The sequence below is a fragment of the Phalacrocorax aristotelis genome, chromosome 2 (assembly GCF_949628215.1).
Source record: "Phalacrocorax aristotelis chromosome 2, bGulAri2.1, whole genome shotgun sequence".
In the NCBI taxonomy this organism is placed as follows: domain Eukaryota; kingdom Metazoa; phylum Chordata; class Aves; order Suliformes; family Phalacrocoracidae; genus Phalacrocorax; species Phalacrocorax aristotelis.
This window is the reverse complement of record NC_134277.1, coordinates 100,905,358-100,917,451: the sequence shown is the minus strand read 5'-3', so window position 1 is coordinate 100,917,451 and position 12,094 is coordinate 100,905,358. Positions and strand designations below refer to the sequence as shown.

Genomic DNA, 12,094 nt, shown 5'->3' with positions numbered 1-12,094 from the left:
ACCAAGTGCTAAAGAGTTTCTTTTTTGAAAGATATTTTTCTTTCTTTATAAATATCTTTGGCAGATAATAAGAACATACATTTGAAATAGCTTTGGAAGTGAAACAGAGGTGATCTTAGCTTTGTCTGTTGCCCTACTATTTAAGAGCTCCCAGCAAGGGAAAGCTTTCTTTATGTAACAGAGAATACTGGAGTGAAAATATCCCGTTAGTCTAACACCCTTTTAGAAAAGCTTGGCAAGGTACTGATTGATTATAAATGGATGCTTGGCTTTCAGGAAGAAAGTTTTGCTAATGTACATTTTATAAATTACATTTGGTTTTGTGTTCTGATGCAAAGTGATTGTGTGGGCAGATCGAAAGTCTCAAACTTTTTGTGTGTCTTTCTTATACAGGTCCCTGAATATATTTACCCTAAAGATTTGGTACCAGAATATACTTCCATTCTAGTTCCAAATGTAGACAGTGTCCGAACAGACTTTCTGATGGACATTATCATGAGGCAAGGAAAAGCTGTTCTGCTAATTGGGGAACAGGGAACAGCAAAAACAGTTATGATTAAGGTAAGCGGAATGGAAAAATATATAATATTTTTGTATGATAACATTGCAATAATTGACATTGGCACAAATGTTAAATTGATGTGTAAGAGTAATTTGGCTTTTCTTCAGACTACATACTAGCATTCTTACTGAAGCATTTTACCAGTACTCGCATGGCCTACAAGCAAAAACCTATAAGTGTCTGTATTTTAGTATAAAGGGTGCTTTTAAGCTTTGCTAACCATGGCCACAAGGTCATGTGATAAATGCACTTTTATATGCTTTCTTTTCTTTTGAGAAGTCAAACTGGAGATTTTGCTAAGAAAATGCTGATCCTTGGAGGATTTTTTATTTCCCTGTGCTTTGTCGGTGGTGCCATGTGTGGACTGTCTTTTGCATATCCGCTTTGCACAGACATTGCACAGACTTTCTTCACAAGCCAAACTGAAGAGAAATAAAGAACTTCCTTCTTTACTCAGGGTAGTTTTTCAGAGGGTAAATTTATTGTTTATTATCTGCTCTCTTAATTCGTTCACTGAAAATGACATACTGTTCTTTCTGTAAAAGAAAATAATAACAGGATTGCTATTAAATTAATAAATACATGCTTTCCATATTATAAAGTGGTGCAGGTTAATCATATGACACTTAAAAAATTAATAACTTACTACAGAAGGGTCGATAATGAAAAGGCTGAACAAACCCAGATGTCATTCCAAACTTGGCATCCCTTATTTGAAAAAATGCAAGCGTAATGGTTTTCAGCACGATGCCTGTGATTTCCAGGGGAATCTGCAGACTCTTTGATCAATGAGAGGCAGCTAAATAAAACTGATCTACTGTTGGGAAAGCTGAATTTGCCCATTCAGGCATCTGTACCTCCAGTGGATGATCTGTAGAGGTCTTGAAATTGAAAATAGCTGAAAAACACTGGCCTAAATTGACCTTTGGCTTTCTTAAAATCTGGAGACATTTTGTGTCCCTCAGCCATGTGCTTTCTGAGCCCTGACATAAAGCAAGTTGTACCAGTGCCAATAGCCATTAATACTACTTTTTCATCTTAGCTGTTGATGCCAACATGCATGCTGGTGTAATGTCAGCTTCTGTTCCTGGCAGCAGCTGGAGAACTATTTTAGCAAAGTGAAGAGGCGGGGTCTGGGTGGTGCTCTTGATGTTCTGCATACTGGATTTTGGCCAGATACTGGCAACCTTCAGCTGCCATTCCTGTCCCTAAAAATAATTGGAGCTGATTCTTGAGAGTTGCTTACCCCGTGTCTATTCTATAGAGCAGAGTATGTTCCTTACACAAGGGAGCATAATGCCAGTAGATACTTGATCTCATTGAAGGTTAGGAGTAAAAGTTAACGGCCGTCACAACTGATCCCTTCTGCTTTCAACTTCTGTAGAATTTTGCTTTACTATACTTCATGGAAAAGAAATTTCCAGATATAAGCAGCTGGTTTCATGAAAGAGTAAAGACACTTCAGGTAGTAATCTGAATTCATCTGAAGTAATCTTCAGCATTGAGTAAGGCACCAGTGTATATCAAAATAAAGAACTTACAACAGAGTGTTATTTAAGACCTTTACTCTCTATACTATTAATTAATGAATTGCAAAACTCCCAGAATTTAACGTGAAACTGATATGGTAGAGTTCAAAATTGCAGCCAGAATCTGACAGTTTAAACAAAAAAATAATCCCACTAAATAACCTCTTCTTTTTCATAGTTCTCATTTATGTACCGTGGAGTAATACTGTTACCATGTAAAGATTATGAAATGCCATAATGAATAAGTGTGTTTTTTGAATAGTTGTGTATCCATAGTTGTGGTGGGTTGACCTTGGCTAACTGCAAGACCACCACCCAGCTGCTGGTTCCTTCCCCCTCCTCAGCAGGACATGGGTCGAGAGAAGGACAGGGAGATCACGCACCAATTACCATTAAGGGCAAAACAGACTCAACTTGGGGAAAATTATTTTAATTTATTGTTAATTAAAAATGGAATAGAATGGTGAAAAACAAAGACAATATTTAAAACCCTTCCCTCACCTCTCCCTTCTTCCTAGGCTCACCTTCACTCCTTCAGCCCCGACTCCTCTACCTCCTCCCACCCCGAGTGGTGCAGGGCAATGGGGAATGGGGGCTGTGGTAAATCCATAACAGCTCCTTTCTGCCACTCCTTCATCCTCACAGTCCCACATGGGGACATGGGGTCCCTTCCACGGGATACAGCCCTTCACAAACTGCTCCAGCATGGGTCCTTTCCCTGGGGCACTGTCCTTCAGGAACAGGCTGCTCCAGTGTGGGTCACTCACGGGCTACCGTTCCTGCCAGAAAACCTGCTCCTGCATTGGCTCCTCTCCACAGGCCTCTGCCTCCCTCCAGGAGCCTGCTCTGATGTGGGCTCTTCATGTACTACAGCTTCCTTCAGAGCACATCCACCTATTGTGCCGTGGGGACCTCCAGGGGCTGCAGTGGGGATATCTGCTCCACCGTTAACCTCCATGGGCTGCAGGGGGACAGCCTGCCTCACCATGGTCTTCTCCATGGGCTTCAGGAGAATCTCTCCCGGAGCACCTTCGCCCCCTCCCTCTGCTCTCACCTTGGTGTCAGCAGGGCTGTTTCTCTCATGATTTTTCTCACTTCTCTCTTAACTGCCAGGCAGCATTTTGCCCTTTGTTACACACACACTAAGGGGCTCTGGTGGGTCTGTTGGAGCCATCTGGAACCAGCTGCATCTGGCATGGGGAAGTCTTGTCCTCTTCTCACAAGGGGCTGCTCCACAGCCCCCACTGCCAGCACCTGGGCACCTGCACCTGTTACACTGGTTTTGTGCAAACTATTGGAGCCCCAAGGAGAGATCTGAGCAGTGACCTGCACCAACCCATCAGCTGTCAAGAGTACTCACCAAAACAGGGCTGTTGCATGTACATTGCATGTGTAGACGGTCATTTGTGTGATGTCCAAGAAAAACTTATTTCTGAAGGGCACCTTTTCTTAAATTGGGATAATTTTATCAACCTTGTAGCAACAAAATTAACAGTTTAGCACTATTCACCAAAATACTTTGAGGGGGCTTAGCTGTATATTCCTTTCCATTGTCACATAGGGTGATGTCTCACTGGAGATGTTCGCAGAGCGCTTAACCAGGTTTATTTTTCTGAGTTACCAAAATGGGAACATTTCTAGTTAACCTCTTATAAAGATAAGAATTTAAATTATATTCAACTTTGTTACTGCAGAAGAGCTAATCTTTAAAAAGAAATAATGTTGGAAGTCTGGAATTTTTAACACTATTTTTATGTCCCAAGACTCTTGCTAAACAAAATATTTCCTGTGCTTTATATATATGCCTAAGCATGACTCCAGGGTTACATCTTTTTCTTTCTGGTTCTGTGATAAAATCTCACTAAATATGAAAAATGGAGCTTTGTTGCCTTAGGGCATCAGCAGCAGCTGTGGGAATTGTATGCATTCATAAAACCCAAGGATTCCTTTCTTCATTAAGAAAGGATAAATATCAGTGAACACAATGCAGCTGGGTTTGATTTTACACTACCATTCCTTTATACTGCCTTCGTTGTAAGATACGGTGCTGCAGTGTAAATGTGAAAAAGGATTTAATTTTTCACTTGTTCCTTGCAGACTGCTGTAACAGACCATCACTAACAGCTTGAATTTAGAAAAGCCCTAACAACTGCTAATGCAAAGTTTATTTGCATCCTGAGTTGCAACATCTACTTGTAACACTTCGTGAGGTCTGTTAAAAGCTTATAAATTTTAATACTTAGGAAGTTTATGCAAAACATTAACAGAGAGGTCGGAGATGGTACATGTATCTTTAATAAACTGCTGTTTGACATTTTGAAGTTAATAGCAGGGCTGAGATTTTGTACATGTCTGGTTTTTGCAGGGCTGCTGAGCATCTGCGTCTCCTTTTGGCTGAATTCATCTAGAGTTACCGGTGCACTTTACTTAAAATTGGTTTATCTTGCAGGATTACACACGCAAATATGATCCTGATGTTCACCTGACCAAATGCCTAAACTTTTCTTCTGCAACTCTGCCAAATATGTTCCAAAGGAGCATAGAAAGTTACATAGATAAAAGAATGGGCACCACATACGGTCCTCCGGCAGGGAAAAAATTGACTGTCTTTATTGATGACATCAACATGCCTGTGATTAATGAATGGGGTGATCAGGTAAACGGAAAACGTTAACATTTGGGAATTGGGGGTCTTACCATTGCTGCTGATGGAAATGCTGGTCTGTGGGTTGCAAAAATAGGGAAGTTTAGGAAAAAGTTATCATAGTATGGACAAGACCAAGTACGTCGACTAAAAGCAATTTCCCCAAGCCAGTTTTTGCCAGGAGTGATAAGCTGTCAGTCCTAAAAGATTATGGTCAGCATCAAGCCACTCAGTGCAATCATTGTAGCTTTTAAGCCTTTTGTTTTGGTTATATACAGAGCTTGCAGAATTTCCAAACTAGCTGTACTAAGAACCAGTCTGGGAAAGGAAGCATGCAAATCAAAGAAGCAGTCAGAGACTTTTTCCTTCCATCTGCTCTGGACTTTAAAGTACAGTTATTATTAGGTGAAATCTAACATCACAGTTGACATCCAAGGCTAGTGAGATGCCTTGAGATATTGATAAATGAATACCTAGAGACTTATCTCAGAAAATCTGACTTAAATTCAAAAAAATTACTGCTGAGAAAAAGTAATTTTGCTGCTCCCAGTGTAGCTCTAATCCTGTTCCGTCGCTGACTCTATACAAGTGAATGTGTGACTATACTTCGTGCTAAACTGACCATTCTTTGTCACTAAGTGCTTCTGTCAATCTTAATATATAGTCTGGCTTGAAACGTTAAAGTGCTGAATTTTCTTAGATTGATATTATGGAAGTCTAGTTGAATGTCTGGCCTCATGTCCACAGCTACTTAGCACATGAAGCTTACATGCAGCCAATCCACTGCATTAGAGCGCTTGGTACCATGTTGCACAGCTTTTTAAATTGCTGAAGTATCCAGCAGAATACCTGAAATTAAGAAAGATAAGAGATGTCTTTTCTTCTGTCCACTAATTTGTTATACTGGAGATTTTCTCTTCCCTTTTTTAAAGTTGAGAACCCTGAAATACTTAACTGCTCGGGTTTTTTTTCTTTTTTTTTTTTTCAACAACTAGATCACCAATGAGATTGTAAGACAGCTGATGGAACAGAAAGGTTTCTACAATTTGGAGAAGCCAGGAGAATTCACAAATGTGGTTGACACCCAATTTGTAGCTGCTATGATTCACCCTGGGGGAGGTCGAAACGACATCCCACAGCGCCTGAAACGCCAGTTCACCATCTACAACTGCACACTGCCTTCCAGTTCCTCTATTGATAGAATATTTCAAACAATAGCTGAAGGCTATTTCTGTGAACAACGAGGTTTCCCTGAAGAAATATGTAAACTGGCTTCAGCATTAGTATCTACAACTCGAAAGGTTTGGCAGACAACAAAAGCGAAGGTATAATTACATTTGTTAAGAAGCCTTTGAAATATCTGTACTATGACAAAGCAACAAGACCCAGGTCTTTTGTACTGTCATGTGTGTTCACTCTTCATAATGGGAAGCTGTGACCTGTGTGTATAACTACTGGCTGATGCCTGTGTTCTGAATTTGTAGCTATCAGCACCTAGTTAGCTGACTAAAATCATAACCATATGCAGTGCCTTCTATAGCTAATCTAAGAATTACATTATGTAAGTATAATATATTCAGCATAGCTGATAGGAAGATTTAGAGGTCTTCTGGTTGAGAAAATATCAAGGGCATAAGGAATCATAAATTAAAAATTAGATAGGAATATTCTGTAAAAATGTTTGGGATTGTGAGAAACTTTAAAGATCTGAATTAAAGGAAAGAATTCAAATTTGGCAGAGAGGGAACCAGTTCAAATCAAATGAAATCTGGTATTTAGTAAATACCAAATATTTTCTTCTTCCATTTCAAACAGATTGTAAAAATGTTGAACTGCAATTCCTAAACAAATGTTGCTTTGAAATAGAAAATAAAATTTATGTGTAGAATGAAATTTTAAAAGTTAAGAGTGAAATTACAGCATAGAAATATGTGCCAGATTTTATCTTCTAATGAAGAAAGTGGAGGAGGATGGTAGAAAGATAGGGATAGGCAGGGATTTGATAAATGATATTTTCTAGTCCAAAAAATGTTGGTCAGAATTTCCCAAACAACTCAACTGTAGACATAAATTTGGCTTACACAGAGATATAGAGTGTGTTCTATTGAAACTATTGTCCAGTCAACTATTGACCAGTATATTCAACAGAAATGGTGCTTGTTACTGCTAATTAACTGCCTACAGAGAAAATATAGCTTTTGCTAAGTTGTTAATTTTTTCAAATCCTCTTTTCTCATTTTTCCGCTCTCATTTGTTTGCTTTTTCTCATCTACTTTTCCTCACGAACTTTTCCTCACATGTTTTTGGAAAGGACAAAAGGCAGTGACAAAGATGAATGGGAAGAAAGGGCAGGAGCAATACCACAGGTTAAGCAATACTGACATTTTAATGTGGCCTTTAATGCCATCGTTAACTAACCTGTCTTGGCTACCCTTCAGTCTATGCTTGTGGGACTTGAAAGATCCAAAGAAACTTGAGTTAAATCTATGTGAAGTTAAAGAGCTGGTCATTGCTACTGTCATTTCTTCATTTTTACTGTTACCTCTTAAATGCCAAGCATGTATTTCTGCTTTAATGCAATATTGATTTTGAAGTCTGTGAAAATTTCCATATTTATTTAACACTAGATAAAAAAATATTTTTACGTAGTAGTTATCTGAATATAGCTTACGACGTTGTTTTGTAGATGTTGCCAACTCCAGCTAAATTTCATTACATCTTTAATTTACGAGACCTCAGTCGTATTTGGCAAGGAATACTTACAGTTACTTCTGAAGTCTGCCAGAGCATCAGTGTTTTGGTAGCCTTGTTCCAGCATGAATGCAGACGTGTTATTGCAGACAGGTTCATCAGCCAAAGTGATAAAGACTGGTTTGAAGATATGATGAAAAAGGTAGGCAAATAGTGTTCCAGTATTTGCCACAGAAAGAGGTCAATGAAATGTTCTGTTACTAAGCAGTCCTTAATGTGTTGTTGTAGATTGCTACTGCAGAACATAGTCAAAATCTATTTGAAGATAAATCCACAGAATTATACTTTGTGGATTTCTTGCGCGATGTCCCAGAAGCTACTGGAGATGAACCTGATGATGCAGAGTTGAAGGCTCCTAAAATTTACGAGCCTATCCCATCTTTGGATTATTTGGCTGGAAGATTACAGATGTTCATGCAACAGTACAATGAAACCATCAGAGGATCAAAGATGGATTTAGTATTTTTCAAGGTATTAGTGCCTGTAATTATATTAATACAGAAAATGTCAGGTCTTTTGCACTTACTGATAAATGGATCTTGTAGATTTCTATCAAATTATTTTGGAGATAGCCCAGAATGGCTAGCCCTGTATCCAGCAAGCCTTATAAATAAACCCTATAAAGCCATGCTGCTCTCTCCTGGCTGCCTTTGCTCTCACAAATTATTCCATCTCTTTGCAGTTCCCCAAAGCACAACTGATTTGTTTCTTCAGTGTGCATTGTGAATGTCATCTTCTATCTCTAACGTTACTTCCTTCTCAAAGGTCTCTTGATGCATGATGCTTTCTTCAGCTTTAAACTGGGGGGTTTGTTAGACTTTCAGGGCATTCCAGATTAATTCTTGATTTAAGATAAATACAGGAGTAGAACAAGAAATATCTATAGTGTACTTGTGTTTTACTTTTGGCAGCCTATTTAGAGAGCCTGCAAATAGCTCAACTAAAAGGTTGGGGGAGGGTGATAATCCACATCCTTTCTACTTTTCCTTCTGTCCCCTAAGGGACATGCCCTCAGCTCTGCCAAGTATGAACACTGCATCTGACATTGCTTTGTATGAGCTTGATAGAAGGACATTTCTCTTGGGCTAGCCCTACTGCCCACTGAAGTCAGGGGGAAATCTTGTTGATTTTGGTGAGTACAGGACTGAGTCTTTGGCATAGGCTCCAGAGAAGTCATCTAGCTGTTGAGAGGCAGTTGCTTGGTGGTGTGCTTCTAGCTGATATATGTTATATTATTTTTACATCTTTTTATTCCTTTTTCTCTCAATGCACAGGATGCAATCATCCATTTGATTAAAATATCACGGATTATTCGTACTCCACAAGGAAATGCATTGTTGGTGGGTGTGGGTGGATCTGGAAAACAGAGTCTGACCAGACTAGCGTCATATATTGCTGGATATGAGAGCTTTCAGATTACTTTAACAAGGTAACATAGTGCAGTGTACAAAGACATTTGCTCCTTAATTTGCCATAGAAATTAACATCTCACAATCAACTTAAAGAAATGCAAATGTGTCAAACATTTTATCCCTCATTGTAAACTACATTTTCAATCAAAAGCATCTGTGCAAATGCACAGTCTACAGATGACAGATCCTGGGTCTTTGTTTTGCTGCCTTTATGCTATTGACAAGAAATCTGTCTTTCCTTCAGCCTTTGAGTCTGCAGTGCACCCTTGTGAAATCCCACCAAAATACCATTTTGCACTAAAGATAACATGGAATATTCTGATGGTGTATTCTTGCATAGTGGGCAAATGCTGATGGCCAGGGGAAATACTAACTTTTTCTATAGATGCTTAAGTAACACAGACTGTGTTATTACAGCTGCTATCTACAGCTTAATAATACATAGTGCTGGAATTTAGTAATTTGTAGAAATTTGAAGTGACTGGGAGTAACTACTGCCTTCCATCTGTTTCATTTTTGACATAGGGTTTCCAGGGGTAAGCAGTGGAGGCCAGCAGTGTGTATTTCACTCTGCAAACTACTCAACAGTGAGAAGTCTTCCTTAGAGAGATAAATCAAGACTTTGAACTATGTTATGAGGTTTCTAATGAAAGGAAAGAGAAAGAAAGAAATATCACAGCCTCTTCCTGTGTCCCAGACGCAGAAGCAAGGAACAGTGGGAACAAAAAAAAGCAAGAAAGAAAAATGTGTAGAGTCACAGAATAAAGTCCCTAGACTTGCAAGATTCAAAATGCACTAAGAAGGCAAATAAATATCTCAGTCACTTAGGAGACGTGCATTTGATGCAGCTAACTAGAGGTGGGCTAAAAGGAGGTAGCTGAAAGTGTGTATTTACAAAGCGGATAGTCATCTTGTGTGACTTGCCACAGGAGGCTGTGGAGGAAGACAGTATCAGCAGGTTCATAAATGGATACCAAGAGGACAAGATGGACATACCTTCTAAAAGTCCTAATACAATGGAATGAGAATGGAGGGGAGAAGAAAGAAATGAGCAGTAAGAGTGGGTGCTGGCTCGTGTTTTCTAAGTAGCATTTCCCATTGCTGGGGTTAAGAGTATTGAGCTAGATGGCCTGCTATTCTGGTTGGATAGCAGTTGGCTGGACTCAGTGATCTTAAGGGTCTTTTCCAGCCTAAATGATTCTATGATTCTGACTCAGTAGAGAAATTCTTACATTCTTATCAGAATATCACAAATCACTGTAACTGTAATAACAGTAGCTGACACATGCAAACTGAAGAGTTAAATTGTTTTGCAAGTTCTGTAGTGCTTGCGTTAGGGATATTTATAGACCAGTGGTAAGATGGAGCTGGAAGAGAACTGGAGAATTTTCTGTATGGTATATTTGATTTCAAAATAGAGTATTCTTTTCAAATACTGAAGAATGGGACATGTGTGCAATGCAAATATTACTTATGACTTTGAAGAGACTCTTGGAAATAATAAACTGGTTTCAAAGAAAAGGGGTTCTTCAGCTTTAATTGGCTAAGGAAATAAGGGACAATATCTGCCATTTTATTAACCTTAATTTACTTCACTTGATATTGTATAATCTGAAATTTGTAGTTGAATTTGCATGGACTTCATCTGAATCTTACTTGTATGCACCAGCTGTAAGAGGTGTAATAAAAAAACAGTCATGGTCTCTATTTGCAGCAGAATTAACCAGCCCAAATGATAATTTTCAAACGTCGTTTCTGGGGCTTGATTTCAGTTAAACCAAATAACACAGTAAAAACCTCAGTCTTGGTTATTTTTGTCTCTTTGTGATTTCCTTTGACCTGCTCTCAGTATCTTCAAAGGATAATCTAGCTGTATGTATGTAATGGCTCCAGGTATCAGAACCTACTTGACAACTTAATCCAGTTGTAGTAACCTTCAGTTTAATAAAGAGTTTACATCCACAGACTGTAGGGAAGCAAAATAGCAAACTTACCTTAGATGAAGTATTGCTCTTACCATCTTTTTTCCCAGCATTTTATTCTATTGATTTCACCTCCTCTCCTGTGATTTATGGTACTGATCATTCACTTTGAGAAAATGTTTAAGAAAAAAACCCTGAAAAAATTAAACCAGGAGATATGGTATTAATTTCTTATGTAGTTCTTTTCTTGCCTTAAGGAAGCTGAGCCAGATGATAGATATTTCCTAAAATGATCTGTAATTTTTGTTCTTTTTCTTTAATCCTTTTCTATCCCAGAACATATGCCACCAATAACCTTTTGGATGATCTGAAAATCTTGTACCGCACTGCTGGGCAGAAAGGAAAGGGCATTGTCTTTATATTCACAGACAATGAAATCAGAGACGAATCTTTTCTTGAGTACATGAACAATGTTTTGGCTTCAGGTGAAGTCTCAAATCTTTTTGCACGAGATGAAATAGGTGAAATCACACAAGACCTGATACCAGCAATGAAGAGGGAGTATCCAAGGCGTACTCCTACTGGTGAAAACCTTTATAATTACTTTCTTGCTCGAGTTCGTAATAACCTGCATGTTGTTCTTTGTTTTTCTCCTGTTGGGGAAAAATTCAGAACACATGCACTCAAATTTCCAGGTCTGATTTCAGGCTGTACCATGGACTGGTTCCAGCGCTGGCCTAAAGATGCTCTTGTAGCAGTTGCACAGCATTTTTTAGTTTCCTACCATATTGAGTGCACAGATGAAGTGAAACAGAGTGTTGTTAACACCATGGGAACATTTCAAGATATCGTAGCTGAAAAATGTGTTGAATACTTTGAACGATATAGGCGGCGGACATTTGTGACTCCGAAATCTTACCTGTCCTTCATTGGAGGCTACAAAGCTATTTACGAAGAGAAGTTTGCCAGTGTTGGAAGTTTGTCTGAACGCATGAGAACAGGTACTGTAAAATCTGTTTGATTTTTGTTTGTTTGTTTTTAAAGAGGTGAGAAGAATCTGAGTTAAAGAATGTAAAAGTATGGATTTAAATTGTGAGCTCGCTTTCATTTGGAAGCCGACTCATATGTTTTCAGCTGTGTTGTGTGTGATTACAAATATGCGGAGGTTTTGTTTCAATGAACTTTGTGCATGTTTCAGGTGGCAGATTAATTTTGAAAATAGTATTAGTTAGCAGTTAAGATACCTGAAACTCCTGCTTTGACATGTATGCATA

General features: G+C 38.7%; 1 protein-coding gene across 1 annotated transcript in view; it reads left to right on the top strand.

Annotated features, from left to right (window-relative positions):
- The window catches only part of LOC142053209 (dynein axonemal heavy chain 5-like), a 178,601-nt gene that overhangs the window by 88,196 nt on the left and 78,311 nt on the right, over positions 1-12,094 (top strand). Inside the window, exons 50-56 of the mRNA XM_075084498.1 lie at positions 394-561; positions 4,541-4,747; positions 5,731-6,060; positions 7,422-7,628; positions 7,715-7,957; positions 8,761-8,915; positions 11,157-11,821. Coding sequence (XP_074940599.1) covers positions 394-561; positions 4,541-4,747; positions 5,731-6,060; positions 7,422-7,628; positions 7,715-7,957; positions 8,761-8,915; positions 11,157-11,821 — 1,975 coding nt within the window. The remainder of the gene's footprint in view (positions 1-393; positions 562-4,540; positions 4,748-5,730; positions 6,061-7,421; positions 7,629-7,714; positions 7,958-8,760; positions 8,916-11,156; positions 11,822-12,094) is intronic.